Genomic DNA, 16,821 nt, shown 5'->3' on the forward strand with positions numbered 1-16,821 from the left:
AAAGAAGAGCCTAAATTTATTAAAAAAGTAAACTGAACTTTCAATCAACACTTTGGAGTCATGGTTTGTGATTCAGTAAATGATAACAAAAAAACCCATGTCACTTTATGCCTCTTTTCTCTTTCTCAATTTTCCTTCTCTTCTTTTCTCAGTATATGTATGTATGTATTTTTTTCAGGCTACAGCTCCGTAATTGGGAAAACAGAGTGAGAACTAAAGACAGAAACACATCAGACTAGATCAAGTAGCCTTGTTCTAAGCTTTTATAACTCACTATACTTTTCCTTTATGTATTCAGCATGCACTTTTTTTGTGATTATTTGATTAATGTCTACTGTCCCTCTGGAAGGGTGCTAGCTGGTGAGCTCTTCAAAGGTAGGAAATGTGATTGCTTTGCTTTTGCCCCTTTATCCCTAGTCCCTGACATGGAATAGGCAGGTACTCAGTACATATTTGTTGGATTATGCACAAACATTCATCTGTCACCTGCTCAGATATATTGGTCTTAGGGGATGGTTTAGGTCTTACCTTTAAGATAACTCCCTGATGGAAAAACTGCCGTTCTATATACAGAATCTTTACAAGGGATAATGACATATTCCTAAATAGCCACACACTCATCCTGCATATCAGTATTTCATGAAAAAATAAAAATCACAAAAGAAAATAAATAGCTTTTGAAAATGGAAAAATAAACTATCAGAGACGAAAACTATAAATAAATTTTGGTTTATTAAAAGAAGGGGCAAAACTTAAGCAATAAAATGCTGAAAACCATTAAAATATGTATCTTACCTTATATTTTTCATTTGCAAATAAAACTGAGGCTCTGTGAAATTTGCATAGAGGGTTCTTGGGATCAATAACAATGGCTTTGTTTAGGGTATCCAAAGCCTTCTCAGATTTTTTCAGTGCATGCTGAACCTGTAAGAAGTAAAGATCACATTAATGTTTCCTTTTGATATTTATGGAGAAAGGTGAGAACCAAATACTGTCACTCAAAACCAGCATAGAAATAGTAAAATCACTGGGGCACCTGGCTGGCTAAGTTGGTAGAGCACGTGGCTCTTGATCTTGGAGTTGTGAATTTGAGCCTCACATAGAGATTACTTTAACAGCAACAACAACAACAAAAAGATAATAAAACTACTAAAGATGTATGGTCTAACTGGATTTTCCACAGGGTCAGGTGGACTCAATAATTGAATATGTGACTATTAACAGAGTATCTCTAAAGTCTCTTCCAATTCTATCTAGTTCAACTGCTTCACTTTCAAGATGAGAATACTGAACCCCAGAATGTTAAATACTTTGCTCTGGGATCAGAACCTAGGTCCTCTGACACCCAATCCACCATTATCCACAATGATAATCCATACTGATAATTCTATCTGTAGAGCAGATATTCAGTTACTTTTAAGTCTAAAAGACAAGGAAAACCCTGGTTTTCCCTTCACAAGAAAATCTGTACTATTTAGCTAAATAATACTCACATTTCAATAGGTTTATTATGGTCCTCTAAATATTGGGCTTTGCTTTTTTTGTTGTTGTTTATTTATTTTTGAGAGACAGAGCATAAGCAGGGGAGGGGCGGAGAGAGAGAGACAGAGAGAGAGAGAGAGAGAGAGAGAGAGAGAGAGAATGAGAATGAATGAATGCAAAGCAGGCTCCAGGCTCTGAGCTGTCAGCACAGAGCCTGAGGCGGGGCTCAAACTCACGAACAGTTAGTTCATGACCTGAGCTGAAGTCAGAAGCTTAATGTACTGAGCCAATCAGTTCTTCTCCCAAAATGAACAGTGAAATCTCAAACTAACATAATTTCCTCACATTGTACATCCATTCCCACAAAAGCCAAGCTTGCTGAGAGAAAGAGAAGGGCAGAGGAGGGAAAGAGGAAGGAGCTGGGTAAGAGGCAAGAACAAAAACTTCTGGTACCATGCTTACAGAGAAACTAGTACGAGATTTCAGAAGGCAAACAGACTTTTTCTCCTATCAACGTACAACTTATCACCCATAAAAATGGTGATCCAAAAACGGACTCAGTGGAATAATTGGAAATACTATCTACCATCATGCATGGATTTGAATCATTTTTAATATCCTATCCTAGAAACATTGTACAAATCTTATGATTAAAAAAATTAAGTCTCTGTTCTGATTTTTGAAAGATATCTTTTGAGGCGCCTGGGTGGCTCAGTTGGTTAGGCATCAGACTTTGGGTCAGGTCACGATCTCACAGTTTATTAGTTCGAGCCCCGTGTCAGGCTCTGTGCTGACAGCTCAGATTCTGGAGCCTGCTTCAAATTCTGTGTCTCCGTCTCTCTCTTCTGCTCGTCCCCTGCTGGTGCTCTGTCTCTCTCTCCTGCTCTCAAAAATAAATAAACGTTTAAAAAAAAAAAGGTATTTTTCTATGACAATATCTGTAACATTGACAGGTATGTGTTAGGGCTAGTATCATAGCCTATTATGAATTTTTTGACTTTTTTTTTTTTTTTAAATAAGATAGTAAAAAAGCCGGACTCCCTTAGGGCTTCGAACTGTGCGTACAGAAGACAAGTGCAGTGAACACAACTTTCAGTCCCATAGCCAGGATGAGGCCACTCATCTCCATTCCACCAGATACTGCACCTTTCCAACAAGTGTCACCCAGAGAGCCAACACTTGCTATTTTCCACCATGTGCTCTTCTACCTGCAGCACCAAACTAACTGGGTATGGCTTTTTTTAGACAACTGATCAACTCCCGACCTGCTAAGTTATTTGAAATCTCTGTGCTGAGTTCGTCAAATTGGTAATCTTTGCCTTCATCATTTTTCTATTTAGTCCACTGAGTCAGTTTTTGTGATCAGTTGTTACCAGATCAAACAGGTCATGTAGACAGAGGGTACAGTATTTTGGGGAATGCTGCCTGTTACCAAAATGTTGGAAAAAATTTATTTCAATATCTTTCAAATTTCAAAAAGTGCAGTGGATAGAATGACTACTAAACGACTGTAAAATACTAAAATCTTCCATCAAGCAACGTGTAAAAAAAAACCCAAACCATTCAGCCTATAAATTGCTCTGTGATTACACTTCACTGTCGTCTTAATGTAGTCCTTTTTCTTTTTCTTTTTGAGTGAGAGAGCACTTGCGATCAGGGGCGGGTGCAGAGAGAGAATCCCAAGCAGGCTCCCTGCTGTTGGCACAGAGCCCGAAGTGGGGCTCGAACCCACTAACTGTGAGATCATGACCTGAGCCGAGATCAAGAGTGAGACACTTAACTGAGCCACCCAGGTGTCCCCATCTTAATATGTTCTTTGTATGTGCATATACATACACATATGTGTATACATGTATTATGTGATCTATTCAATAGAAATTACGGGAAGGGGCAGCTTTGGAGTATATATCCTGTAATTCTTTTACGGGAACAGGTGGCAGTGTTTACATAGCAGCACTTCATCTTCAGGCTTGTACTGGGTGCTGTTGCTTGCTATCTATGAAATGTGTCAAACAAGTTTAAAGTTAAGTGTGTTCTGAAGAAAGGTGTGAACAATAGTGTTCATGGGCTTTTAGAATGCTTTTCACTTTCAGTCCTCGTAATCCAGCTGTTTAGCAGCTAGAAGCAATTCAAATAATATGAGCATTATCTCCTGCTAAAAGTAACGTTTTCAAGTTTCCATGGCATATTACGATTGTAAACGTCTCAGTTTCAATAGTAAGTCTATGGGAGTCCCATGAACTTCCTGAAATGTCTGTAGTAACTGTGAGTTATGTTGAATAAGTGTGGCACGAACAAAGTGTTTTATTGCACAGAGTTAAATAGTATGTTGCCTGACAAGGCTATTGCTGTTTTATTACAACCTTACCTCTTGTTTTTATAAAATGTACCAAGATTTAATTGATAACTTTATTTTACAAGTAAACAAAAGTTTCTTTAAAAAAATCGTGATCCACATCACCTTTTAAGAATTTTAATTAGTGGGGGGCCTGGTGGCTCTGTCGGTTAAGCGTCCAATTTCGGCTCAGGTCATGATCTCACAGTTCATGGGTTTGAGCCCCACATTGGGATCTATGCTGACAGCTCAGAGCCTGGAGCCTGATTCAGATTCTGTGTCTTCCTCTTTCTGCCCCTCCCCTGTTCATGTTCTTTCTCTCTCTTTCAAAAAAATATATAAATATTAAAAAAAATTTAAAAAAGTAATTTTAATTAGTTCTGGGGTGCGTGGGTGGCTCAGTTGGTTAAGCATCCGACTCCTCATTTCGGCTCAGGTCATAATCTCATGGTTTAGAGGGTTCAACTGCCTCACTGGGCTCTGCGCACTGACTGCACAAGGCCTGCTTGGGATTCTCTCTGTCCCTTCCCTACTCACGCTTTCTCCCTCTCAAAATAAATGAATAAACTTAAAAAAAAAAAAAAACAATATTAATTAGTTCTGACATACCTATGTCACTCAGAGGTTAAAACACAGGGAACCATTTGTCTTGAAATATTAATTACTGAATTTAGGAGCTGTATTAATATGGAAAAGTACTTTCAAAATATGAAGTATCTCATGTGAGTCTTACAACAACCCTAAGAGGTAGACAAGGTGGTATTACTTGTCATCCATAAAATAAAAGCTCAGAGAAATGGACTTGCCCAAGGAATGAGGGTACTCCAGTGATTTCTCTTTATGCCAAGGAAAAAGGTGATATTTTTGGCTCTAAAATAATCCATGATATTGTTCCAGGAATATGAAAAAAAATAACAAAGTCCTAATTCTTGCCACAGCGATTAAGTCAATAACCAACACATTTCAAAAGGGAGATTAACTGAAAAATATTTAGAAAGCTACTTACTACTCCAATGTGGCAAAGTAAAACTGAACTTTGAGGGTTGATATCAAGTGCTTTCTGGAAATGCATTTCTGCAAGGCTGAATTTTTCTTGCTTGTAATAAATCATTCCTAAGCCATACCTGAAAGTATAAAATAAAATACAAATTTAGGGATATGAACTTTTGGCTGCTAATTTAATTCAACTTAATACAAGGGTGTATATGGAATCTGGCATTTTAATAAACTAAAGAAAAATACTGGTGGTGTCACAGAAGGCAAAAACTATCAGTCATGATAAAAAAACCATCGACATTTTAGACAAGTCCCTTTTATAAGTAAAAACAATAAATCAAATTCAATCAATCAATCAAATAGAACTTTAGCAATGAGGAAAAAAGAAACTACATCCTTAAACCCATCATTGCAATCTAGATTTAACACCTCATTTTCACTAAGTGGCTAATGATGTCTGTGCCAATTAACTTTGTTAAATCCTTTCATTTAATCCTAGAAGGAAACAAAGAGGTACTGTAATCACTCATATTTTCAAATAAGGAAACCAAGTTTAGAGAAGTTAAATAACTTGCCCACATTCATACAGCTAATAAGGATTCTAATCAGAGCCTTCCTTTATGATTCTAAACTCTAAACTCCTAGTAATGCTACTTCCATATTCTTGGTGCAAACGCATGTGTACCATTATAATTACATATGCATAGATAGCGTCATGTTCTGCTTCCCCTCTCACTCACTGTATCAAAAATACACTCCTACAGACTTCAAATTATAAATTTGGAAGGCTATGTAACAATATATTAAGTTGATATACAGGTATTTCTTCTGAATTTTCAAAACCTCAAATGAACATAATGTGACTGATATACATTAAGGAGACCTTTCTTGGCCACTACTAGATAATGATAATGAGGAATAAGCACCAAATTAATGAAATAAGAAAAAAGCACAATGTTTTCTTACATTTGAGCGGCTTTGCTTACCATTATAATTGTGTTAGGGGTGAAGAAAAGGTATACAAAGCTCTGCACTAACAATGGTGATGGTAGAATAACAAAAGGACTATTTATTGTGGAGTTGGAATAATACATTTCCTTAGTGTTTCATTAGATGCATAAAATTACCTAAATACCTCAACATTTAAATTCTTCCTGTGAAAGCTCACCAATCTGAATACTTCTTTTTTTCTAACTGAAACAATCATTTTTATAGCGATTTTTGGTATGGTATAGTTTCTTAAGAACACAATTATTGCGGGGCGCCTGGGTGGCTCAGTCGGTTAAGCGTCCGACTTTGGCTCAGGTCATGATCTCACAACTTGTGAGTTCAAGCCCCGCGTCGGGCTGTGTGCTGACAGCTCAGAGCCTGGAGCCTGCTTCAGATTCTGTGTCTCCCTCTCTCTCTGTCCCCCTTCCCTGCTCATGCTCTGTCTCTGTCTGTCTCAAAAATAAATAAAAACATTAAAAAAGAACACAATTATTGCAATATAGGGCAGACCCAAACATTTTAAAAACAACACGATCCTATTCAGAACTGAATTACTAAAATATTAGAGTGCTTTATGTGAAGACAAGGCAGTGTTAGCAAGCCTGACTGCTTAATATGTCAGCAGAAGCTAGCACCTGTCAGGCCATCTTTCAGGTAATGTGCCTGCTTAGAAATGAGACGTACTCCATTAAAAAACATACATACATAAATAAAAAATGTTTTAGTAATATAGTGATTCATATTTAGTGACAGAATGAAAATTCAACTGCTATAATGATTACTTCAAAAGATACAAAAAACGTCTGACATAAAAAATGTGGCAGAGTTATGATATCACAATTATACTTCTTGTTATTTAAATTGTCAGTCAAGAAAAATATAATAAAATGTCAGCAGTAGATACAGCATTGAGGCAGAAATAAGAACTTTTTCAATGCCTTCTTAGTTTGTTAACTATGTGAGCCAGCTAGTAACTTCCTAAATAGAGACATCACTTAATAAACTGGAACACTAAATTCTAAATAAACCTAATGAACTCAACTAGTATCTAATAAACTAGAACACAGCCAAAGAGCAACAACTAGTGGAGAGTGTTCAATGTTTACTTTCTATGATCCAACAGGTGATTACACCAGTCCTCTCCACTTTCCCAGTTTCTATCCTTTTTTTTTTTTTAACTTTAAACAAATTTTTATTACACAAAGGTTGTCACATAAATGGATATTTCTTTACTTTGTATACAATTATTCTTATTCTCCACGGAAAGACTGCTTCTTAACTTTTCATCTGGTGATAGCAAGCGCTAAAATCCTGATTTTAACAAATAGTAGTAAAAATGCTGCAGTGATTTAAGTTGAAAGCAGTACATTGGCACATGGCTCTTACATTGTTATCGGGAATGTACAAACGTCTTATTTAAAAATACAAAATAAATTATCTGTAGGTATGGACAATGATGGCAGTAAACCATTATACGTTTGTCAACTGAAACCAGTAACTGATGATTATAGTGGTTTTCTTAAACATCAGCCAGCCTTTTCTTCAGTCATTTCCTTCAACCGACTTCTCTGAAGCTCTTAAGCACTGCCTTCAGCTTCCTGTCACAGTTCATCAATCATGGTAAAGCGCTATTCTAGGAATTAGAACACGCCACCTCCCATACCACATCCCATTCCACCCATTCCAGGGTCTTTCTCTTCCTTAGCAATTTTGGGGACTCTGTTGTACTTAACAGAGAGGCCACTCCAGCAGCATCCAATAAAGCAGTTCTTAGTTGGATCAATGATCCCCTTTTCTACCATATTCACAACATCTCCAAGCATAGCATCGTAACCAGCTTCTGAGGAACTCTGCATAATTTTCTCAACTATCAATGATTCTTCAACACCTGCATTCTCAGTAATGGTCATTGCAGGAATTTGGAGTGTTCTCTTAATGATTTCTATACCAACTTTTTGATCTTCATTAGCTGGAGTTATTGGATCCAAGGCTGGAATGCACCAAAGCAGGGCACAACCCCCTCCCAGAACAATGCCTTCTTCAACAGCAGCTCGTGAAGCACTGAGGGCATCTGTGACTCTTTCTTTTCATTCACTTCAACATCACTTGTGCCACCAACCTTCAGCACAGCTACTCCATCTGAGAATTTTGCCAGACGTTCACTCAGCTTTTCCTTTTCATATTCTCTAGTTGTGATATCTAACTGCTCATTGATTTCTTGGGTACGTTTTTTCAATTTGAGCCCTGTCACCTTTTCCTTTTAAGAGCATGGCATCATCTTTGGTCACAATGACCTCTTCAGCTTTTCCTAAGTCGTGAGGCTGAACATCTTCAAGATTTAGAGTCACCCTTCTTCTCCAAACACTGCACCACCAGTAGCAATAGCCATATCTTTAAGCTGGTTCTTTCTTTTGTCACCAAAACCTGGAGCTTTGACGGCTACAACCTGAAGACCAACTTTAGCCTATTCAAAACAAACGTACTCAGAGCTTCTCCACCAGCATCATCAGCAATTATGACCAAGGGCTTATGGTGAGCATTGGCAATTTCAAGAGCAGGTACAATGGACTGAACACTAGAAATTTTCTCTTCACTCAACAGAACATAGGTATCTTGGAATTCACATTTCTGCCCTTTTGATGTATTAATCAAGTATGGAGAAATATAACCTCGATCAAACTTCATGCCTTCGATAATTTCCAATTCATCATTTAGTGGTTTTCCATCCTTTACTGTGATGACACCCTTTCTTCCAACCTTTTGCACTGCGTCGGACATGATGTAGACAGTTTGTCTCCATTTGTAGAAATGGTGCCAACCTGAGCAATTTCTTCAGGGGTTGTCATAGGTTTAGACTGCTTAAGTTCAGCAATTACAGCATCAACAACTAACATCACACCTCTCCTGATTTCCACTGGATTAGCACCTTTGCTAGCCTTCTCGAAGTCTTCCTCGGCAATAGAGCTTGCCAGGACAGCAGCAGTAGTGGTGCCACCTCCAGCCTCTTCGTTTGTGTTATTGGCAACGTCCTGAACAAGTTTAGTCCCGTATTTTTATATTTATCTTTTAAGTCAAGTGACCTTGCAGTGGTTACACCATCTGCTGTTACTGTGGGACTGCCCCAACTCTGTTCAATAATCACTATTCTTCCCTTTGGCCTCATGGTAACAGCTACAGCCATCGGCTAAAAGGTCTACACCTTAAAGCATTAAGGTTTGGGCATCTGCACCAAATTTTACATCTTTGGCATCGGCCTGAGTCAGATGAGGAGCCAGTGCCCTGGACGCTGGCCTGATTTGGCAAAGGACTGCGGGTAATCCAAGCATTTCTGAAGGGCAGCGGCAGCACATGCGGGTGATGAGGCAGGCTGTTGGGAGGCGAGTGAGGGACAGAGTGCACGGCGCACATGGCAAAGAGACCGTGTCCCCTCCCTCCCAATCAGTGTCTATCCTAATCACGATGTCAGTGTTCTAAGAAAAAGAAACAAATCAAGTAACAATATCAATTACTTTCAAAAGGTTGGTAGGAGAAAAGGTTGAAACTGTAGAGTATAAGGATCTGGTATTCCGTCATCATTAGTTAATTTAAAAGTTTCTTAAATGTATACATTTCACATAAAAAAATTTGGTTACTAGTTAGCAACCAGTATGTACTATTCTTAAGTATTAGTAACTAAGTTCATGACAATAGAGATTTCTAACAAGACAAATTACTGAGGATCAGTCCTATCAGCAGGACATTGTCTTTGCACTTGATCAGCACTTACCATGCATTGTAATGTCTCGGATTGACTCTGATAGCATTTCGAAAACAAGCTAATGCTTTGTCTAATTCTTCAGTTAACACAAACTCGTGCCCTAGTAGAGTATAGGCATAAGCATAATTTGGATCAACCTGGATAGCTCTCTGGAAGAATTTAATTGCAATATCATGTTCCCGTTGCAAACTGAAACAGTTCCCTGCAGCACACCAGGCCTTTAAAAAAAATGGAAACAAAACACAAGCGTATAGTTAAAATTTTGTTTCAATTTTCCTAACAAAACCAAATTTATGACTAAAATCAATGTTTTTTAATAGATACGGTGGATCTTCATTGTTTAAGGATTTCATATTAGTGAATTTGTCTACCTGCTAAAATTTACAGTATTTGTTAAACCCAAATCAACATGGAGTATGTTAGTGGTCACTGTGGGCCCAACATATGAGTGGTCCAACAGGCACAGTCTCAGATGAGGTCAAAAAAGGCCACTCTAGGCCTCCCTGTTTCATCTCTCATAGAGAGATGACCAGAGGACAGCAAGTGGAGGGGCAGCTCAGTGCAAGAAACTCTGGCACTGGGGCCAGGTGGACAGTGAGAGACTCCCAACTCTAGCACCTTTGCAGGGAGGCCTCAGACAAATCACCTTAGTGAACACTTCTGAACCTCGTTTTCTCTTTTATAAAATAAAGAAAATAGAAATCTACCAGGATGAGTTGTTTTTACGATTTAAGAATATAATCTGGGGGTGCCCGGGTGGCTCAGGTGGTTAAGCGTCGACTCTTGGTTTCAGCTCAGATTATGATCTCATGTGAGATCAAGCCCCGAGTCCAGCTCTGTGCTGACAGCCAGCTTGGGATTCTCTTTTTCTCTCCCTTTCTCTCTGCCCCTCCCTGACTTGTACTCTTTCTCTCAAAAATAAATAAACTTAAAAAAAAATTATATATATAACCTGTGTGAGGTGTGTGTGCCAGAAGCAATGGTTCAGTCTTTGCTAACTCAGTGTTCACAGAAACTACTGAACATAACTATCAAGAATAACGAGAACTGAATTTTTTTTTTTAATGTTTTATTTATTTTTGAGAGAGAGAGAGACAGAGCATGAGCAGGGAAAGGGCAGAGAGAGTGGGAGACACGGAATCTGAAGCAGGCTCCAGGCTCTGAGCTGTCAGTACAGAGCCCAACGCAGGGCTCGAACTCACAAACTATGAGATTGTGACCTGAGCCGAAGTCGGTTGCTTAACCCACTGAGCCACGCAGGCGCCCTGAATGATTTTAATTCTAAGCTTAAATATGTTAGAAAAGTACCACTAACGATTCCTGACATGCAATGAAATAGTATTCTTACAGGACTGAAGCGTGTAAAGGAATTGTGCCTGTGTCTTAAAATGACAATAAAAAGCACTATTTTAATTAGCACTTTTTCCAATCTGCATAATTTCTGCTTAATGAACACCAATTTTGCTGACAACAGCAATGTTCATGTAGCCAAATCTTGATTATTCTTGGATGAAATACATGCTCGTGAATCTGCACCACACACTCTAGGACTTTCTCTTCTCTGAATCCCTCTTGGTCTATAGAGAAGGATGCAAAAGTAAGTATGGATGATGCTAAATGGGGTCTGAATTATTTGCTTCAGCCCCACATGTCAAAGGTGATCAAAAGGCAACTACATAAGCCAAGTGTTTCAGTTAACATACCTCTGGTGAATTTTTATCCATGTCTGTTAAGTCTTTTGAAAGAACTGAAAGAGCAACATCTTTCTGAAGATGCCAAAGTGTTGTAGAGTAGATCTCCATGCCTTCGACTCTGTAATTCTCAATCCTTCTAACCTCGGAGAATATTCTTTCAGCCTGAAATAAGAAAAAAACTAGTTAAGGGGAAAACAAGTTGATACCATTTACATATATACGGGGAGAATACTGGGCACTGTTCTCATAAGACCTAAATGCTGCCTTGTTTTACAGCGCTGATGTGAATTAGCCAAATTGAACAGCTTTGACAATAGGTCAAACTAGGTATATACAAATCATGGTAAAAAAGTAAGAACACAAATTGTGAAAGCAAATCTATGTTTCCACCAAACAGAGGAGAAATCTATACAAAATTACAATTTGCAAAGGATGAGTCAATTATTTAGTTCACAAAACACACATTTCTAAGTCTTAATAATGGCTTCACAGAATAACTCTCTCAGGAAAGGTGAAACAATAATGACTTCTGTAACACAAAACTACTTTTGCAGTGACTTCTATTGAGAGGCTGAGTTGTAAACTTTAGGGGAAGGGGCACCTGGGTGGCTCAGTCGGTTAAGCATCCGACTATAGCTCAGGTCATGATCTTGCAGTTTGTGAGTTTGAGCCCCGTGTTGGGCTCTGTGCTGACAGCTCAGAGCCTGGAGCCCACTTCGGATTCTGTGTCTCCTTCTCTGCCCCTCCTCTGCTCGTGCCCTGTCTCTCTCTCTCAAAAATAAACATTTAAAACAATTAAAATAATAACAACAACAACAACAAAACAAGCTGTCATGAAAGAAAGAAAGAAAGAAAGAAAGAAAGAAAGAAAGAAAGAAAGAAAGAAAGAAAGAAAGAAAGAAAGAAAGAAAGAAAGAAAGAAAAACTTTAGGGGAAAACCAGGTTCAGTTGGCCACCAGCACTGAGGCATGTTGAGTACTGAGCACAACCTCCAAAGTTGTACCTGATGGGAAATGTAGTCCCAACCTAGTAATTCCCTTTTCTTTTGCAGACCTCTCCTGACTTTAGGGTCCCTCCTCTGCTAATTTTTTCCTCCCTACACTCACAGCCCTTAGAATTGTTTCTCTCACCTTGAAGCTTTGGGTTATACCAAACGAATTAGTGGTTCCCTAGTTTATTGATTCAAAAGTTCAAAATTCTGAAAGTCAAGTTTGGTTTAGAATAAAAAATATTGGGGCACCTAGGTGGCTCAGTGGGCTGAGCACAGACTTTGGCTCAGGTCATGATCTCATGGTTTGTGAGTTTGAGCCCCGCATCAGGCTCTGACAGCTCAGAGCCTGGATCCTGCTTCAGATTCTGCGTCTCCCTCTCTCTCTGCCCCTCCCCCGCTCACGCTCTGTCTCTCTCTCTCTCTCTCAAAAATAAATAAAAATGTTTTAAAAAATTTAAAACAAAGAATAAAAAAGATTAGGACTGTTCTTAATGAAATGAAGATGGCAGAAAATAAGAAAATTGGATTTATGAAACTAGGAACTCCAAGAAATGGCCATATTATGTATAATTAGCTTAATGATTTGTAACTTCCCTGAAATCCCTTAAAAGTTATACAGGTAAGTTTTTCAAATCGGCATTGGTTCTAAGAAGATGTACTTAACCACAAGTCAAATATGGGTTCTGCAAATCTCTTGGTTTAAAATTTTTCAGGATCTATTGCTTCCTCTGAAAAGTGTGGCGTAGACCAAAAACAAACCAACTGACCAACCAAAAAACCAAACTCATGAAATTAAGTTGAAACAAAGGCTTCTGTTAAGTATCTGTGTCACTGCTCTATAGTTAGAGGGAAACAATAAAAATTATGTATTTTAAAGTACCTGTGAAACAATAAATCAGAAATAATTTTGAAAAGGGCTTGCCAAACACAGTTCTTAAGAACCAGTAAAGGGCCATTACCCGAACATGGAACTTCTAGCAATGAATAAGGCTATGTGTCTACAACAACACTTTTCTCTTTACCACGCAAAAATACTCGAGGTGGTATCTTCTGCATTTATCCTCTACCTGGAAGAACAAACACTTCACCCTCAGGTCTTTGCATGGTTCATGACGGGAGGAGTGACCTCTCTCTAAGCATACTTTTTAGAAAATACCACCATACGTTATTGCCCTGCGATCTTACCATGCCTCATTTTTTACTTCCTCTGACCTAGTGCTACCATCCTTACAGATTTATTGGCTTACAACCTGTCTCTCTTACTAGAATGCATGCTCTATAAAGGCAAACAATTATTTGTCTAGCTATATTAGAGTCTAGAAGAGGCTAAGACATAACACGCACTGAATAAATAGAATTGAAAGAGAGCAAAAGTAACTTTATTATAAACTTTAAATAATTTGTATTAGAGAAATTTTAATTAATATATAGGTTTCTTAAAGTTGTTTTTTTATTTTTTTAAGCTTAGGGGTGAGGAGAGAAAATGCTCAGAAGATGAACTAGGGGGAAAATTTAAATTGGAAATTAGAATTTTCTTTGGCTTGATATTAATACTCTCCTTTTCTGGTATAAACAGATTAACTTAAGCAATGAATATAATTAAAAGGGTAAAAGTCTTGTGAAGGACATTGTGTCCTTGATTATACAAAATTTTCTTCATAGCACTTTTCAAGTTTATTAAATATATTAAATGCCAAAAATTCATCCCAGGAGGAACTCTGCATATAGTAGAAAAAAGTTTGATTATAAACATCTGTTACATGGTAATATAGATTTTCAGATCCAACTGAGTATGTACAAATATCCACATAAGAATATATGGATGACTTGGACTCTCTACTTCTTTTTTTGTTTACTTTATTTTTGAGAGAGACAGAGAGAGAGACAGAGAGAGAGAGAGAGAGAGAGAGAGAGAGAGAGAGAGAGGGAATGAATGAGCAGGGGAGGGGCAGAGAGATGGAGACAGAACCCAAACCAGGCTCCAGGCTCTGAGCACAGAGCTCATTGTAGGGCTTGAACACAAGAGCAGTGAGATCATGACCCGAGCTGAAGTCAGACACTTAACCAACTGAGCCACCCAGGCTCCCCTCTACAAATCTATTTCAAGCAATGCCCCCAAATTTAAATTACTCCTTAAACACAAGAAAAAGTTTGACTATTTATACATTACAAATGCTCAGAAAATAAAGACATTACATAATAAATATTGACCTTTTAGGTCTAGCTGTCTCAAACATAGGCATCTTAATGAAATTTAAATTATCTCTTACCTGCATGTACTCTGAAAGTTCAAAATAGGCCCTTCCAATTTGGCACAGTACCCAACCAGTATTGTAGTGGTGAGAAGGTAGGTGGCTCAAGATATATATAGCTTCTCTGCAGTTGTACGAGCACAGAGCTAAATAACCTTTCCCCATTTCACGAAGAAGGCTCATCAAACCTTCTAGGAGAAAACAATATAGTAAACAAAGGAGAAAAACACAGTAAAATAGTTTGGTTTGCTAGAAAGGCTAAATACAAAATAATTTATTAAAAATCCCAACCTCTATCTGGAAAAAATGGAAGGTACTTTAATGAACATAAAAAAAAATTACTTAAAATAAGTGAATAAAATAAAATACAAAGCAAACATTAAGCACTGACACAGACCTGCTGCTGCTTTCTGCAGATTAAATGCCTGGATCTGAGGTGTGATTGTGGAGATTTTCCCTTCTGAAATGATGGAAGAGTCCAATTTTGTAATTTCCAGGCTATCATTTAAGTTAGGTTGAGTTATTCCTCCTTTGTTAGTTTTACTTTTAGTTTTTCTGTTTGGGATTTTAGGTGGAAACTTCATTTTTAACTTTTTGCTATTCTCCTGTAAAAAAGAGGAAAATTCCACACTTATTAAACTCATGTATTTTAGATTTCCCAATCCTTTCTCAAGTAGTAGACACAAAATAAATGTTCAGTCTTGAATGGTCTATATTTTTCTCAGAAAAGATTTATAAATCAAAAATTTTCAAAGTCATTTAACTTTAAATGCAGCAATTCTGAAAATAAATTGTATTAATATATTAGTATGTAAGGTAAATCTGCATTAAGTGTTGCTCTTTTCTGAAAGTGTATCAGTTTCATTTATTACTTAAAAATAAGAAAATAAATGAATGCAATACTACCTAATTGTCTCAGAGTATTATAGCTAATAAGTCATAAAATTGTTGATTTGTTCATGTCAGAGTTAAAAATTGTCCATATTTGTTGATGGACCAAGAAAACTTACCAAGGGCATAATGAGGCCCTCCAATTGTGCAGAAAAAACAAAGGACATGTGTTATAGTATCTGACATAACCATAGCACACCATCAAATCCAGAAGACTGGAATTGGTTTAATACTATCAACTAAACTATGTTCTTACTTGGATTTCATCAGTTTTTACATGATGAAATCATGTACTTCTTTTTTCTTTCTTTTTGGTGTGATAAGTCTATGAAATTTTGTCATATGTATGATTTGTGTAATCAACCACGACAGTAAGGATACAGGACTGTCCAACCATTACACAAAGAAATCCTTTGGGTTATACCCCGTAGTCACATTGATTGTCCCACAAGTCCTAACTCCTAAAAACCACTGATCTGCTTCCCATCACAATAATTTTGTCTTTAGAACAATGTTTTATAATATTTATTGAAGGACCAAGAAAATTTACAAATGTTATAGACAGCTTTCCCAATCAAAAAAATATTAAAACATTTTAAATAGTCTCTGAATTTATTCATTAGAGATGGAGTCATCAATGAACTGAAATTTAAGAGAGGGACATGTTAAGGAAATGTGACATACAGAAATCTTTAAATTACCTTGGTTGTAGAGCTGTCACTAGTAAAGAGTCGCGAACTTCTTCGAGGCAGTGCGTTTGGGGGAGATGTGATAGTGGGGCTCAATACCTGAGGTGTTGTACTAAAAAAAAATGATGACAAGTAGACATTAAAAAAAAAACCCAGCTATGACCATTAACTATGGATTCGATTCAGATGCATTACAAAATATTCATTCATGTTTGCGCTGTAGTTTGGTGAGTTTGGTCAGTCTGTCATCCCTCTATGAAAACTCAGGATTTAAAAACTGTGTTACCATAAAATGATGACGATTATAGGACCAGTCTTCACTCTATCTGAAACTGCTAATTTGAACTTAAAACAATCCACATAAAAATTCTGGGTCAATAAATGATAAACACATCTATAAACTAATTCTTTCTAGCCTTCATTTGCAACTATACCAAGCTAGAGAAAAAAGATAGTTGGACAGGGACGGTCTACATGTGGGATATCTGCCAATAAATAAATACCATTGTAACAACTGATACCTGAGAAATTATTTCCCTATAAATTCAAACAACCACATCAAGGTTTATTTTGTTTAGAACAAAGGAATCTAACAATTGCTTGGGCACTTTTTTTTTTTTTTTTTTACTTTAAAGGCAAACCCTAAGATACAAGGATTCTATTCTTCAAAAGTAAGCAACCTTAGGGGCGCCTGAGTGGTTCAGCTGTTGAGCATCCAACTCCCGATTTCGGCTCAGGTTGTGA

At 37.4% G+C, this 16,821-nt stretch overlaps 1 protein-coding gene and 1 pseudogene across 4 annotated transcripts in view; both read right to left on the minus strand.

The window, feature by feature from the left end:
- CDC27 (cell division cycle 27) overlaps positions 1-16,821 on the minus strand; it is a 69,268-nt gene that overhangs the window by 9,268 nt on the left and 43,179 nt on the right. For 3 of the 4 annotated variants that reach the window (XM_006940467.5, XM_003997032.6, XR_002149261.3), the window contains 7 exons: positions 16,090-16,189; positions 14,895-15,102; positions 14,516-14,688; positions 11,264-11,416; positions 9,570-9,778; positions 4,824-4,941; positions 796-924 (listed from right to left, as the gene is read on the minus strand). In XM_006940467.5, the coding sequence (XP_006940529.1) occupies positions 796-924; positions 4,824-4,941; positions 9,570-9,778; positions 11,264-11,416; positions 14,516-14,688; positions 14,895-15,102; positions 16,090-16,189 (1,090 nt within the window). The remainder of the gene's footprint in view (positions 1-795; positions 925-4,823; positions 4,942-9,569; positions 9,779-11,263; positions 11,417-14,515; positions 14,689-14,894; positions 15,103-16,089; positions 16,190-16,821) is intronic. The other variant, XM_006940466.5, reaches the window with a different exon arrangement.
- Positions 6,039-9,559, minus strand: LOC101091668 (annotated as a pseudogene).

This window comes from Felis catus, chromosome E1 (genome assembly GCF_018350175.1).
Source record: "Felis catus isolate Fca126 chromosome E1, F.catus_Fca126_mat1.0, whole genome shotgun sequence".
Lineage (NCBI taxonomy): Eukaryota > Metazoa > Chordata > Mammalia > Carnivora > Felidae > Felis > Felis catus.